This window comes from Struthio camelus, chromosome 2, assembly GCF_040807025.1.
Source record: "Struthio camelus isolate bStrCam1 chromosome 2, bStrCam1.hap1, whole genome shotgun sequence".
Lineage (NCBI taxonomy): Eukaryota > Metazoa > Chordata > Aves > Struthioniformes > Struthionidae > Struthio > Struthio camelus.
This window is the reverse complement of record NC_090943.1, coordinates 22,185,027-22,201,889: the sequence shown is the minus strand read 5'-3', so window position 1 is coordinate 22,201,889 and position 16,863 is coordinate 22,185,027. Positions and strand designations below refer to the sequence as shown.

General features: G+C 36.6%; 1 protein-coding gene across 9 annotated transcripts in view; it reads right to left on the bottom strand.

The window, feature by feature from the left end:
- Window positions 1-16,863, bottom strand: part of NEBL (nebulette) — a 277,747-nt gene that overhangs the window by 43,489 nt on the left and 217,395 nt on the right. For all 9 annotated transcript variants that reach the window (XM_068934608.1, XM_068934611.1, XM_068934605.1 and 6 more), the window contains 9 exons: window positions 16,214-16,324; window positions 13,095-13,205; window positions 10,900-11,010; window positions 10,139-10,249; window positions 9,769-9,879; window positions 9,176-9,280; window positions 5,885-5,977; window positions 1,276-1,368; window positions 790-881 (listed from right to left, as the gene is read on the bottom strand). In XM_068934608.1, coding sequence (XP_068790709.1) covers window positions 790-881; window positions 1,276-1,368; window positions 5,885-5,977; window positions 9,176-9,280; window positions 9,769-9,879; window positions 10,139-10,249; window positions 10,900-11,010; window positions 13,095-13,205; window positions 16,214-16,324 — 938 coding nt within the window. The remainder of the gene's footprint in view (window positions 1-789; window positions 882-1,275; window positions 1,369-5,884; window positions 5,978-9,175; window positions 9,281-9,768; window positions 9,880-10,138; window positions 10,250-10,899; window positions 11,011-13,094; window positions 13,206-16,213; window positions 16,325-16,863) is intronic.

Below are 16,863 nucleotides of genomic sequence, written 5' to 3'. Positions count from 1 at the left end.
ATTGGTCAAAGGTAAACAATGGTGCAAGTAGGACAGCTATACAGACCAGCTTGAATCACTTGGAAAACTGGGTTTTTTGAATAGCATACATTTTAAGAGCACTGGATGCATCACCATAAATCTAAGAACAGTCTAGCACACACTTAAGTTAGAGAGACAGTATTCTTGACAATTAATTTGGGGAAAATGGCAGAAAATATCCCAGGGAAATGCTGAAGTTATTTGTAGCCCCATGAAGGAAGTCCCAAGGAGGAGAATGGCTGGTCCCTCAAAGACTTGTTAACAAAATAAAGCTTCAATAGTGCAAGGAGGCAAAAGTGTGCTCCAAAATTCCTTACCTTCTCCCATGTGCTCCTGCTAAAAGTAGGATTTTCTACTGGTTACTTCAGTCATTAAATACTAAACTCTGACATGAAGGATACTGAGGAACCAGAAAGAGACAGGTAAGAGAGCTGGTGTTTGAGTACAACTGTAGCTAATCGTATTAAAAAAAAAACCCTATTTTTATAAAAAGAAAAAAAAGTCAAGATTTCCTACAAATACCCAAGGCAGAATAACATTTCAAAAAAATTGCAGCCTTTTCTTTAATCAAGAATGTGCCACTTCACACACCATTTCCTGAACCAAGCAATAGCTTTTCACAAACGCTTCCTAGGAAATGGTTTTCAAGTAATTCCATTACTGAGCATGTGCTTAACTAAAGAAAAGATACAGCTTCTGGAAGCAGATCTTTGAACCCATCCTCTGTCCCTAGAAATTATAGAAAGGATTAAATTAGAGCAACTTCCCATGCTGACGTTCTCTTGATTCCTCTTGACTCTTTCGATCTCAGGGGTGACGGTCACAGGTGTAGCTTTGCAGAGCTGCTCTTTGTATTGAACCTGGTAAACATGGCATAAGACATTATACAGAGACTTCCAAGTAACAGAAGTACATCACTGTGTTAGAAAACATTAGAGAGCACACTGCATTTAGCTGGAAAATATGATTCCTTAACAAACACCCGCATCTTTCCACATGATACTTAGTACTTACCCTCTTGCAGTTCCCTCTGTTTCAGACATCAAGACAATTGATACTTCAACAGGAATACATCACTCCTATTGACGTTAATCAAAGTGCAAGGCTAAGGAGTTATTGATTGACTGTTAATTGGTTAAATTAGTCTTTCTGGACAAAGAGGAACTAGCACAAACATCACAGACTTATTCACAGAAGCACCAACACATTTAATTCAGCACAAAGAAAAGGGCAAGCAATGAATGTGGAGCACACATTGCTAATGTTCTTCTGGTTTTCTTTAACTCTCCTTAGTTCGGGTGGATCAGAAATAGTTGTTGCATGTTGAATTTCTTCCTTGTATTTAATCTGCACAACAAATATTACAAAATGTTAGCACCTTAAAGGAGATGTAGACAAGCACTAAAACACAACAAACATTTTGTAATCCTTCCCTTACACTTAAGTGCACAGCTAGACCACACCTACCAGCACTCCTGACCTGATAAGGCGCAGTTATGTTTAATTTTTGAAACAGGTTGCTAGGCTCTTGGATGGATCTTGTTTATTATGATGCAGCACAGAGCACATATAACAAGCCTGGTATCTGAAGACTGTTACTGTGGGAGTAAACATCATCTGGGATTGTGGCTACCTTGATGATAACTGGAATGCTGCATATACCACTTGGAGATGTGTAGCGCTTTAACAATGACTTGGGCTGGTAGTAGCTTGCTAGGGAGCCTACCAGTCCATTACAGGAACCAAACATTTCCCAGACGTGTCCTTAAAAGGGCAGATGGCTTCAAAGTCTGATTCAAGTTCTTCAAAAACACGCACATAGACACATAGTGGAGAATGCAGTTCTTCAGATTCCATCGCTGAGAAATCGACAATGCTTTGGAAGATACTGTCGTATGTTTAGTGTTGCTATTGCCATATTTAATCTTTTAAACAGCTGTATGTTTGGATACGGGAAAGATGCATAAAACTAGAGGAACTCCTTCAATTATACAACATATGTACCACAACTGGAATTCAAGTTAATGAGAAAGAGTGTGAAGTTAAGCGGATGTGCTATTAGAAAGAAAGGCAACATATTTTCTGGTTTTCTATATGCTATCCAATAGTGCAATATTGGACAAGTCTGTGCAATGTCTTTTTCTTACTGCCTATTACTAAATATCAGTGCAGTACTCAGTACATTGAGCTTCATATCTCTTATTCCACTGTAATATAAACAATATTCATAGATCATGTCATCCTGTACAGTAATATGGCCTGTTTTCTTGTTCTTTACAATGGTAATAAAACAGCAAAATTATAAAAACATTCAGAATTGTATGTGCAGTAGTATATACTACATGGAAACACTTTTTATTAGCCAAACTCAAGGAAGTAAAGAATGGTAAGAGCAAGGGAACAGCATAATGAATCAATTTGTATAGTTTCATATTTATGTGGCAATCAAAACTTATTTTGAATAAATTTTTAAGGCTGCAAAATCCAGCACTCAAAAATCAGAAAAATGGCACTATTAACTTCATAAATGTAATCTTAGTTCCACCCTTTGTGTAAATATGTTCCATGTAGAGTATTTAGTATATTGTATACTACTTCATTTTTTCCCTGTTTAAGTGCTTTTTAACCTTCTTCGTCTATTATCAAAAACTGTTTTTCTCAAGACAATTCTACTTCATTCAGTGCACAGAGTCAATGGCCCTTACTTAGTGAGACATAGGATTATATAGCACTCGCGTTCAAATGACAATTCCCATAGAACTGTACTTTGTAAAATCGAAAGCCAGAGAAGACGTCTCAATGCCACAGTATAAAATCATATACTTAGGATCAGCCCTACATGCAGGGACCTGAATTTGGCTTTGCGCTTTTGGGTACTGCCTTAGTGACCTCAATAATATCCCCTAAAGGTTCCTCTTGGGGAGGCAATTTCTCAAGATTTAAAAATAAAAAAGGGGAGGGAGGGAGGAGAACCCTGCACAAACACACATTCCTTTCTGTTCCTTCATCTTAAACCCTGTTTGGTTTGTAGGATAAGGCCGTTCAGCTTGAGTGCACAAACCCATAAGAACAATCATAGATTATTACCTCTGTGAATACCGTTGTTAAAGAACGAAAAAACATTTTGCCCAAGGGTTTTGTAGATAGATGCTGACAGTAAAGACATGACGGATCTAAACAGTCTTGGGTTCTGCTTCAGGTCTGGAGGGAAGCATCTATGAATAAGAACACACCACTCCACCCATCTTTCCCCACAGTCAGCTTCTCCAATTTGGCTTTGACCAAGCCCTTCGACACTTTCAACTCCTCAGCCCTAGTCTCTTTCCCCCCCAAATCCACTGTACCAAAAGTCACCTCCTAGATAAATTTCACCTCTTCTCCAAGACATGGTACTGCTGGAGATAGCCAAATTTTTGTAACACAGGTGAAACATTTTTCTCTAGCCTCATTCTTGGAAACTGCTTTAGCTGAAATTTTAAAAAAAAAATTAAAAAAGGGGAAATAACAAAAACAGCTCAAAGCACAGACAAGAGTGGAAAATTTCAGTTCAGACAGCTGTGGATTGGCAGAAGTACCAACCCATTGGATACAGGGTCTTTTAAAAGATAAGTTTAAAAACTGACAGTGCTACCAGTCCTTAAAGTAATTTAAAAGTGCTTCAAAATGTCCATTACTTGAGCTTTAATCAGCTCCCAGCCTTTGTGGAACTGTATCACAGGAGTTTCTTCACAGATTTTATGTAAACAAAAACACACAACAAAACAAAAATCTTTACTCAAATATTTTCTTCCCAGAGCTGTGTCCGATGCATCCTGTCCCTCAAAATAAATAACTAAAAAAACCCACTTAGTTATTTGTAGCTTCTCAGTTCAAATTCAGTTACAGTCCGTGAATATAACGCTTGCTTTTGAAGTTCTATGAGATCTTGACTCCAACTATTTAGGGGGCTGTTTCTTCCTAACAAGTCATCACAACAGGTTAGATGAGATGAACCATCTTGGCTGTCACCACCTTTTTTTTTTTTTTTTTTTTTTAAGAATTGAAAATAAACTGTTCTCAGTTTTGTCTCCAATGTATGTTATCTGGAAGAATTTGATCACTTTCAGAACATGATACACTGAACACGATGGACTTTCTTTGCATGGTTTGGTTTCATGTTGATCTTTATCTTGGTTTGGTCTCCTGGTTTACCTGGCTTTCTTGCACTGCATATGAGCTTCAATTTCCATAAGGTTTCATCTAGGTCAGCAAATAGTTTTAAAGCTGTCCTAAGTCCTCCTGACTTTAATGAACCTTTAATAAATAGTGTACAGTACCAAACTAAATTTGCGTATACTATATACATAAAATAAAGTATCTTGTGTACAATATTAACTTTTCACGTAGGCTAGCAATGTTAAGGCCACGTTACTTACCACTACCACATTTTACATTTCTCTTGATATGCTCTTGGTCAAGTGTGTTTACTACCATATTGACATGCTTTTTGTTTTCCCTGTATCACCACTGTTGATTTCTAAAACAGCAAGAGCACTGCACATTATTTTTCCATTTCACTTTGAAGGACATTGAGAAAAAAGCATTAAAGTAACATTACTCTCAATAAGCCTCTCGCTGTGTGTATGTGTGTGCATATGTGTGATTAGTCTTAAAGTAAATGACTGAGGTAATTGGAAATTAGAGACATTTTTGTTTCTAGGACATGAGTTTAAATCTGGCTCAGAAAGAAACATATCTGCACAGGCCAAAAAAAAGGCAAAACAAAAAAATCCCAAACCCACAGCTTCCCAACCAGAAACAATAAGTCAGCACATAGAAACAGACTACTGGATTTAGGACATGTGATAACCTGCACTGAATCTGTGAATTACCTTGTGACTCAATATGACAAGATGAAAAGTGATACACAGAGGAGAGAAAAATTCAAAAGAAAATGTGAGTTTTCCAAAATTTTATGGAAATTACCTACCTACGTTTACTTTGGTGGGAAAAGGAGCATTTAATATTAATTGGTAAACCAGGAAATTCTAGTAGAGTAAATATCAGATGTGCCTTGTCTGGATTTGAAATACACTCCAGCAACAACCTAAGGTCATGTCTAGGCATTACTTTCACATTTTCTTTTTAAGAAAGCATCTAATCATTAGAAACATCAGGTCACAAAGAATTGTTCCAAAGGACAGCACACAGAAAGCTCCAAACAACTGAAATGCAGTTACAAATGTTTCTTGTTTTGCACTTGCTTGTCCATTTCTTTCCAAGTTAGGCCACATATATAACAGTTATCACATAAAAACATTTTAGAAAACTCTCATTTTGATATTCTACTTCTAGTTGTCAGTTAAAGTGCCAAAAAGGTCAGGCATCCATAGATAATTCACTTCAGAATATCATTTCAGCAGCAGTCCTGTCAGATGCACAGTTTAACGCATCATCAGCACGTCAAGAAGCACAAACCCTCTACCTTCTCACAAAGGTTGAATCAAGACATCCATTTTTATCTTCTTGATTTTCTCTTTGGTGATATGATATTTTTATAAACTGCAAATTACAACCGCTGTTCAGTCTGCCATGTCATGAAATACATTTCATCTTTCTCATTCTTGAAAAAATAAAGCTCTATCATCAAATATTTAGTTAAAATATTTATTTCCTATTTCTGATGACACTTCAGTATAAAACTCGACTTTGAGACTCAGAACTCCATTAGAGCGTTATTGGAGCATTACATCCAAACTCTGGTGGAATTTGAATGAGATATATGGCAGTGATATATGAAAATGTGGAATTTTTACTGAACAATCTAGAAAAAAATCTGACTCTATTTATTCATGTAAGGATAATTAATGTTAATTACACTTACCGAACTAATATTCTGCTGATTTTTCTTTACTCTTTCAATCTCTGGAGTCTCTTTTACAGCTGTGCCAGCTCCTAGTTCCTTCTTATAAAACACCTTCATTTCCCACCCACCCCCCCAAAAAAAATAATTATGAGACTCTTAGCAATGCAAGTATAAATTCTCATAAAAGGGGCTGGGCGATTTTCCAAGTTCCACATTGGTCCAACTATAAATATTGCTAAGAAAGCAAATACTTTAATTTTTCATAAATCAGACCAATTATCAGTAACAGTAATAACACTGTTTGTTTTTAAATGTAACTCAGATAATCTATTGCTATCCTTTAGACTGACCTCAAATATTTTGAAGTTTTTGCAATGCTAAAGTTTTAAGTTCAGAAATAATACTAAAATTTAGGTCATAAACATTTACAAGTGCAACTTCATGCCTGAGTAATCTCCCTGATTTCAATGTAATTACTTAAACATGTATGTACACGAAAGACTTGATTTTTTTTTAATCTTCAGATCTTAAGATACTCTGAGAAGTGAATAATTATTATTCTTTCTAATTTAACAAACTAGGAAATCGACATATTCATGACTAAGTAATCAGAAAAGCCAGAGCTACAATCATGCAATTGCAATTCTCAACTTTTGAGTTCAAGCCAGAAAGCTGAGGAGTGTGTCTAAAAACACAGCTTACTTCTGAAAAGATACACACACATGCTCTCTATACAATTCTCCTCTCTATTTCCATTGTTTCAATAAAAGATAAAGCACAAAGGCCATCAGTAGAATCCATCATTCAAAGTTACTCAAGGAGACAGTAAATAACTGCTCCACAAATTCCAAATGTGGCTATAATTTAAATAATCATGAAGTACCAGTTCAGACTGCACAACTCCTAAGGAAGTTTTATTTGAATTTCAGTATTTGGTGTCACAGATGTTGCCATTCCAGTAAGTATTTCCAGGCTAGTAGTTTAAAAACAAGCCTGATCCTGGAGTTCATACAATAAATCTCTACCACTTACTATTTCTCCCTTTTTTAAAAACAAGATTTATTTAACTTTCATTTAACTTTTTATTTTTCTCAATAAACATTAAACAAAAAACATCATTCTTGAAGCATTTCTCCTAATTCCTTAAAGTTCTTTGTAACCTATGGTGACCAGTACTGCCAAATATTCCAGGGAAGAGTAAATTACTCATGTACACAATTCATTATCTAACATACAGAAAACCTTCCAACAATTTGGAACTTTACCATGTGAAAATAGAGGTAGTTTATGGAGTATGAACTTGAAAATTTCTCTTAACAAACATGTTAGCACAAGGTAGAAAGATTTACACGTTGGATTGAAGTAAAATATGCTTTTCTATCAAGCAAAGAGTGGTAAAAAATACTGGAGCAAAGAATTTTTCTATGAAAGAGATCACTGTGCAGTAAGATTCTATTGTAAATCATCTGCCAAATGAGCTAGCTAGCTAAAAGCAGCACTGATTTTATCTGCAGAGCTAGCCACTTTTTTTGTCCCCTAGAGCAGGAAAATACCTCAGAAAAAATCAAAAAAATCAGAAAGCTGTTAGGGTCATTGTCTTAATTTTTCTGTATTGGGACTGCTCCCCGTTCTACCTCAAGTACTAAAAAGTAACTTACTTTTATAACCTAAATTGCATAGAATGCTCAAGGATTACAGCGAAGAGAAAGGAAAAAAAACCTGTAATTCAATCTCAGCTATGAATTGCTTTCCTACATTTGGAGGATCCAGTGCAGAAAAAGGAAAACGATGATCACAAAATGAAATAGCCTCAAATAACCTCGAAGCGGTTCACCTAGGACGCTAACAAAGAGGGCTACTGTCAGTCTTGGCACTGAAAGCTCACACTGGCCTACAGGGCTGCAAGGGGCTCAAACGTACAGAGCTTTGTCAAGGCTTAATCAAGCAGTGGGAGGTTATTATGTGGCTGGTATCTATTAGTGAGCCCATACTATTACAGATTTTAGACCCGCAGATCTATTTTGAGGACTGGGTCTAATGCTAAGAAAGCCTGAGGCAGGGAGGGAAGGAGATGAGTAGAGACTAGCTCAGCTCCCCGCTGTGACCGGTCGGTTCAAGGGGACACATGCATGGCAGCACGCCCGTGGCCCGACTAAGGCGCTCATCACCTTCACCACACGCAGCAAAGCAGCGTTCCAACGCAAGAGGCAACAGAGTACAGGAAACAAAACCCGGGCACTGGGCCTCTCCACAGTTTGCATTAGAAAAGATGTAGCTTTCAATTGCTCTTCTCTGAAGGAAGAAAAGGAGGTAATGGCAGGAAGACACTAGGGGAGTGATCGCTGCCGAGGGTGGTCTCAGAGAGGACTTCTTCGGCTCCCCTCTGCCTGCAGGCCCTTGTTTCCCCAGGGAAGCTGCAGTGCGGAGGCATCCGGTCAACACCTCCGAGGAAAACTCACTGGCCCTGTACTCAAGTGGAGGTCAAGAACCTAAGAATCTCTCTGAGCTAAGGAATCGCGTCCCTGTCAGACAATACTAATATATTTAAGTAATTTATACTCCTTTCTCTCAAATCATTGGCTTTGTCGGTGTTACTGAACTAAGCCTGCCAGAAAAACAGACACTAACTGGATAGCCTTTGCTTCCAGAGGCTAAATTTCTTCTACATCTCCTCTTCTCTGCTACATTACAAGCGCAGCTAGAACTACATATAGCAGAATTAATGGGCCTCAGAAGGGAACAGAACTGAATATGTAACAAACACATAGTGGGCAATCTTAGAAATCTGAGCTCACAATTTACATTTAGGGATAAACTGATACTCACACCTAGCATAAAATTAAAAAAAATATATCCAGTATAACATAAAATCATTAGCTAGATATATTTATGAACCTGATCTATTCTAATTTTATATCAGAATCTTGATGTGCTGTACGTGTGATAGGAAAGAGATGCTAGATCTTACTTGCACAGTAACAAACCTTAGGGTTTTTTGTCCTTTTTAATGAAGCACTTCCTGGGGTTTGAAGGAAAAAGGAAAAACAATCTTCAATTAAAAATAACTGTGGCTTGGCAAGGTGGTGTAAGTGGTTTAGCAATGCAAAGTAACAGTATCATGCCTAGAAAAACTGAGTATTTTTTTCCTTGAAATACATGAGTGATACAGCCTTTGCCAGGAAAATTATGCAAATGGTTCAAAGGACATTTACTCATAAATTTCCTGTTTCATGCTGAGGCACTAGAGAGCCTACTTAAATTGAAAGTATCTGAAAAGTTGCAAGTAAAGGGGAAAGTGCTATTACTCACTGAACTGATGTTTTTTTGAGTACTTTTAATCCTCTCCATCTCTGGAGTGTCTGGGACAGCAGAATAGTTACAGAGCATCTTCTCTGCTTCATCTTTGTACATTTTCTGAAAAATAATTTAAAAATATGCATGTCCTATTTTCTTAGGGCTCCGAATACCCAAACTACAGCAAAAGGTGCTTATTGTTAATGAGCCTCAACAGCCCTGTATGGTGTTTATTTCATCCTCTCTCCTCCATGCCATCATTGTCCTTGACTGCTCAACACAGGACAATGAAGAGAATATATATATACACACCTATAGAGAGAAAGAGAGGTGTAGAGGTATATATATTTTATATATCTATATGTATCTCCTTCCCATTAGGTAATGTAAACACACCTGTAAGCAGGTGTAAACAATTAAAATATGCATAGTGTGACAGGCCTAAATATAAATAAGAATCAGGCTGCAAGATTTTTCCTACAGGTAAATTCATTTCAAATGGCTATAAAAGCCTCTACAGAGCTACAGAAGAAGCATTTTGAGCAGCGTATGCCAAGGACTCATTGTTAACGCAAAATTAAAACGTTCAGTCTTTGTTCTGTGCCTACCTGGCTTGCTATTTCCGAAGCCCTTTTGACCCGTTGTATCTCAGGAGTATAAGGGCCAACTTGCATCCCTTTTCCTATAATTTCAGTCTCCAGATCCTTTTTATATTCTTTCTGCAAAAAAAAGGACAGGAAGCAAATTCCTAAGTATGCAACATAACCAATTCTGCAGTAATTTGTACGTGCTGTCTTCAAAGTTATTCTGATAATGCTAATCAGATTCCAAAAGAATTGCCGTGATGTCTGCAGTCTAGTTTTTTGTTGTGCACCACTTATTCCTTTTAACCCAAGCACGTTCAGAAAGTTTTTATGTTTTCAAAATCTCATTGCGTTTTACTTAAAAAGTAATCTTGTACATCAACTCTCTACCCACCTGGCTTACAATTTCAGAAGCTTTCTTGGCTCGTTGTATATCAGGGGTGTCCATGCCCACTCCCATTCCCTTCCCTTTAATTTCATTCTCCAAGTCTTTCTTGTATTCTTTCTGTAAAGAATAACATTGGAAATACTCAGGCGTTCGATAGCTCAATCTTTATATCGATCCTACATTAGTCTCTGCAGTTCCTCTGAACAGTATCCACAGAACACCAAATAACTTATGTTTCAATCACATTATCTTTGTGGGATCTATCTACAAGACACCTATGCTGCCAGGTTAAAAAGTTCTTTTAACAGATAGCTTTTAACGCAGCCTTTCACACGGATCTGTCCTTCCAACTTTGGAAGCCACTGACATGCTTAGATGAGACTTTCTCACTCAGCTGTGCTTTGTGAGACTAAGGTCAGAAGGCCTTTTAGCATCTAATTCTGTCTCATGTGGTCCTACCCAAATAAGCAGCAGCTACTGAGATCTAAAAGCAACAGGGCCTGCAGCTACAGAAGACAGTGGAGGCCAGGTGTGGTTAGTAAGGAAAACTTGCAAAAGATAATGGAAGGGCTGAAGTTCTGGGAGCTCTTATGTTTTACCCATAACAAGGATTATGCAACATTAGAGTCTAAACAGATCACAGACTAGATATTTGGTGAAACTTGTGTTATTGTTACAGCCTAGATTTGCCACCATGTAGAATTCTTCATGAAAATAATTTATTGCATTCTGTCAAATGGAAAGCTTGCACCAGGTGCAGTACTTACAGTGCTTGCAATTTCAGAAGCTTTCTTCACTCGTTTTATCTCAGGAGTATCTGGACCAACTTGCATGCCCTTCCCTTTAATTTCAGTCTCCAGATCTTTTTTGTATTGTTTCTGTGAAGATAAAACTTTAAACTACATATTCACAATAACCAGAGAGTTGCAGGTAGATTTTTGCCCAAGAGATCCAATTTTAGAGTCAGAATCTTGAGTTTACCAAGTTCAGAGTCACTGGCAAGAATCTTGGCAAGTTTTTGCCACAAAAACACATAACAAACCATAGGAGCAAAACTTCAGGAGATAGTCACTGAACGTGCAAAACTCTACCGATGAATGTTAAATATGGCAGAGGGGGTGGAGGACTCAGTCTGTACAGCTCGCTGTAATTATCCTTTAAAGGAAAAGGGCAGTTCAGCTCTGTAGAACAAAGTGTAATAAGCTGGTACTTGGCATCTGCCTACTTCAAATACATTTTACTTTTAAGAAAATATTTTATTTATGAAAAGACTACATACTAGAAATTTAGTACTCTACAGAATTGTTTCCAGTGAACTTTCAGAGCAGGAAGTTGTAATTTATTCATTTAATAGGTCTTTCCTGAACCACAGCCATTAGACAAGTGGCAGCACTCATCCATGATTGCTGCTTTTTCTTCATAATATAAATTATAAATAACCAATAATGAGGAAACTAAATGAATATTTCATCTTCAGCTTATCCAAGCAAGGATATAATTCTTGTTCATCTGCAAATGATATTAAAATGTAATACTGAAACACTGTACACAATGATGCTTTTTATATATAAAAAATTAAAAGGTTATGTTCTCAGGCACTGCTACTTCTGCTGCTACAGTAGTAAACATTCTCTTCTGCTATACTTCATCTCTGCCTGCTGAAAACAGGTAATTTTTGCAAAATATATATGATTAAAATATTTTTTTTCTTACTTTTCCCATTTGTTAACGATCTTTTTAAGTTGCACATCAATAAAAAATAAGAAGGAAAATATATTTCTATTGTTTACAATAGCCTAACCACTTGCAGCATAAAGCAGCAAGAAGCAGAGCAAAAAGACTGAAAGTCTTCCAACTCTGTCTCACTGTGATGAGAAAATAAGCATGACAAACCACATTTTTTGCAGAAAATGTAAATTAACCCGTGATAAGACGTCATCCCACACATCCTTTGTGCAGAAGGTGGAATTGCAAATGCTTCCTCCGAGCTTCCTACTGTGTAAAACACCAAGGAAAATACAGCCCTGGGAGTTATGTATTTCTGCACTTGTTTACGGTGGGTAAGGTTAGCCCTATACACAGCAGTCCCTCTGGTTATTATCGCTATATACATCTGTATAGCTCTGAAAGAATGGCTTCCAAAATGTGTGCAAGTACAGCGTGCGCTTCCCCTCTCCTCTCCAGCCTCATTGCTTGGGCGGCTCAGCTGAACGTACAGCCTTGCCAAGGACACATTAGGCCCTGAGTTCCTCCAAGTGGTCTTTAAGAGGTGCAGTGATAGATCAAGGAGTCTCCCACCTCCACTCTCAGCTCTTCAAGAGGAGTAGGTCCCACACTACAGTACTTCGAGGTAACCTCCGTAACATCTTAGACTGTTAATACCAAAGTTCACTCCTAAAAATATGTATACTCTGCAAGGTGCCTCCACCTATCTATTTGCAAAGGATTAACTGCAAGCTCAAGAAAATCTACTTCTTCATGTCAGCTTTACTCATGGAAGAAAGATTTCAAAAGTGAAACAGATTGTCTGGATAAAAGTTCTTTGTAAGAAGCCTGACAGTCATAACCAATATTTATTTTTAAAAAACAGGCATATAATTCCAAAAAACATTTAATTGACTTTTCTTTAAAAGTCCATTAACAGTTAACCTCTTTTCCCATTACAGTATTAATTATACTAGCTGAATAAATGAATAAGCTGCAAAAAACCCATAATTTTAAATGCTTTATCTACTGACCCCACCAACAGTTTCAGTTGATCTTTTAATTCTCTGGAAGTCTAGAATATTTGTCCTGAGCCCTTTTTTCTAGATTTTTTTTTAATACTCTTAATGCAAAACAGAAATAGCGTTAGTTTCAATACATACATATAACATGGTAGATTATGTAAAAAAATGGAATAGAGTATACCACAAAGAGTGAACTTCCTGTGACATCAGTAACCTTGACTAGCATAACATACCTCATTTAGTATCTGAGCTGCGTTTTTCACTCTAATCAAATCTGGCGTGTCTTCAAACACTGTCATTCCTTTTCCTTTTATCTCTTCTTCCAAATCTTTTCTATACTCTTTCTAAGGAGTTAAAAAAAGAAAGATTTCTCCACTCAATATTTCGTGCAAGATCTTGAAAAGAAATGCCACTTATTAAATGTTTGAAGGGTCTCTTTGAAATGTCTATGAAATATGAATTCGCTGAAGTACAGGTTTCAGAGTTAAAATAGAATTGGAAATTATCAAATCAAAAGGTACAATGTTCCAAAACATGTTCATGTAGCCATGTATTTCCTGTTGCAGTCTTGAAAAATATTCCATTTCTGTACAGTGCTACCACATTGTTCAGGGGCCTCAGTTGCATATCTGCAGAAATTTTAACTGCAGTAGCATTTGCTTTTACAAGACCAATGTCTGCTGTGCAGCAGTTTTTACTTCTGTTCCACTAACAGTTTCAAAATCAGGATGAATGCTCTAAACTCTGTATTAGGACCTGTTAAAATGACTGGCTGCTAAATTATGATTTAGATGCAATATTCCTACGATCTCCCTCGTGCTTTTCTTAGACACTGCACTGACAAAAGATCCATCATTTAGCAAATGCAACCTGCAGAATACACAAGTGATCAGTATCAAATTAAGAGCACAGTAGAATCTGCCTGTAGATGTTTGGTCCTTCTTCCTCTTCCACATCACCCCACAGGTGATGTAACCCCACTAAAGTGAAAGATCTTTAAGGTTTGTAAGGATTTTTAATTGCTCTTTCCATCTCCAGGTTTGAGGGATTTTTTTACTTTTTTTTAAACCAAAGAAACTTGGAGATAGGCAGAAATTTGAAAAAAATATTTTTCACAAGGGTTTACAAAGACATGAACTAAAGCTCTTAATCATGTATTAAATTTTGCAAGAAATAGAAAACACCTTTCTCTCCTTGTTAGTTTTCTACTTAAGCAAAAAAATCCAGGTATATTTGAAGAAGGTTCTCTCTTTACCATCATAAGCATGCTCTAGAACAAGCAGGAAACTTCTATTAATTTAGAAAAAAATTAAAGTCAGTGCTCTCTTTTGCAGGAGTTATAACTGTGATTACAGAGAAAATGGTTCTTATTGTTACAAAACGGGAAATATTAGTAGAATTTTCTACAGTGGGAAGGCAACAGAAGAAGCAGAAACAGCTGATGCTTTAAAAAAAGAGTAATTGAAAAAATCATTCATTTTTTAATAACTCCAGGTTTTCCTTCCTGTCTAATGTCTAATCTATGTAAAGCTTATGACAAACCTTCACACAAAAAATACTGAACTACATCCTTTACTGTGAAGCAATAAATTATTTTCCTGCATCCTGAAAAATAACTATTAATTTGACCTACGTAATCTTTGGTTTGGGAATCTGTTGTTTGAATATGGCTATAAAATCATCTGAAATTTGTTATCATTTTTATTTTCTCATATTCTTCCCCTTTGACTTCCAGATATGTATTACTCCCTAAGTAATGAGAAGTAAAACTTAAGGAGGTAAGAACAAAGGAACAGCTTCACCCTATAGCACTATGCAGTGAAGTTACCTTAAAGTTTTCAAAGATGTAAATTTACAGCGTACCTGTAACTATGCATTAACCACTTTCATGGACACTCAGCATGCAGCAAGATTAACTCAGTGAAATACAATCATCTGTTGCATTTTTCGTCAGCAACAGGCATAAATGTGACATATGAGAGAGTTTTGTATGCATAGAATGGTACTGCACAGGCTAGACCTACCTTGATTGTCTGTCTGACAGCTAACACTTTCAGAGTAATTTATTTATTAGTGGATGAATAATAAAGAAATATTTGAAAAGAAAGACTTTTTTTCCCCCATACGAAATCTAGCATAAACTTGGATAAGTTATTTAAGGAACAAGGAAAGGAACTTCCAAAGTAAGTAGGTCGAGGTTTTTTAATTCTATCATCCTCAGTTCTAGCTATCTGGGCTGCAGTAAAAACATCAATTCATAATACAATAAATATAAGCAAGGTGCTGTTGGATCCCAAATTCAAAGGCAGGATATACAGCAGCTCTGACGTTTTTATTTTTAACTATGAATTTTCTGATATATTTGTTCCCAAATTTGGTCAAATAATAAGCTTTGTGTATAGAACCAACCAATACTCCAAACCGAACATGAAAACAGCTGTGAATAAATAAACAGTAAAAGACTAAAGACAAAAAGATTCTAAGTCATGGACAAAATGTTCTAGCATTCATATATATCATAAACCATTATTTCAATGCACAAGAAGCAGCTTCCTGTCATATTCAGTAATGATTTAATTTATAATGCCACATTCAACCTAAGAACATTGGACAAATAATAAAGAAACAGTTGGCATACAGAGAATCGGCAGCTTCTAAAAAACTGTGCTTAAAGCTAACCGTGTAATTTACTGGTTAGAGCTATATAATGGAATTTTAGTTTTCCTCATTTCCATTCCTAACATGTGTGCTAGATAATTATTTCAATTAAAATAGTTAATAACAAGTGACCTACACAAAGCTCACGGCATCCATCTAACTACAAAAGATCATCAGAAACATGAAATAATTACTCAAAAGGAAAAACTGCCATCTGGATACAAACAAAAACCCTCCTTTCTACCCCCTCATTTATCTGGAAAGCAAACTCCTGGCCCTCTCCAAAACCCTATCAAACAGATGTCTTTTGCAGCATGCCTGGAAGGTCACCAAATTTGGGCTATTCAAGCCCAGGGGAGGAACAAATTCCAAAGTTGAGGCCCTCACAAAGAATATCAGGCCAACAATCCTTTTTCTTTAGAGAGTCATCTGATTTGTTCAGTTAACTCTGTTTTTCCGGTTCAGGTGTGCTGAACTTTACCATTTCCTTATGTTTATAAAGGAATCTTCAGAAAATATTGATTCTTGCTACAGGACTATTCAGAATATAAAACCATACACTGCTATTCTTGTTCCTGAAGTCACTTTTTATATAGCTACACTGTTAAATGTAAATTGTTCAGCACTCACAAGTGATGCTGCTTATTGTGCATTTACATTTTAACAAAAGCAAAAGTAAATAGAGATCCTCTACCTCTTTCAGAAGGCTAGTGATTTGTTTCATATGCAAGAACTCCGGGGTCTTGTCTAAATCCATTGAGGGCCTTCCCTTGAGGCTTTCTTCAAAATCTTTGCGATACATCTTCTATTGAAGCAAAACAACAATTAGTAGCATATACACGTGCATTTCCGAACATACTTCAGAAAAAAGTACTGTAAACCGACAGAGAAACGAGCCATGCCATAGATTAGTTATCACATTAGTTAGTGCTACTCATTTTATTACCTAGATTATCTTTATGAGACACAGTTCAGATGAACACTATATATATACATCTATAGATATATATATATGCTGTTTCTAAAGAGAATGTTTAAGAAACAGATTTGCTTAATACAGAAAAGAGAAGACAAATGGCACACACGATAATGGTTTTTAAACATATAAAAATTTGCTACCAATGAGTTGTCATCATCTGTTTTCCATGATGGATAGGAAAAGTACTAGACTCAAATTGCAGCAAGGGAGATGCAGGGAAAAACTCTCTCATAGAATGGCTAGTGAGGCACTGGACTAGACTGCCCGGGAGCTCATGAAACCTCTACCACAGAAGTTTTTAAGTTAGAAAAATATGGCCAGGATCGGCTTAGAATAGCTGATGCTGTTCTGGTCCGGGGAGCAGT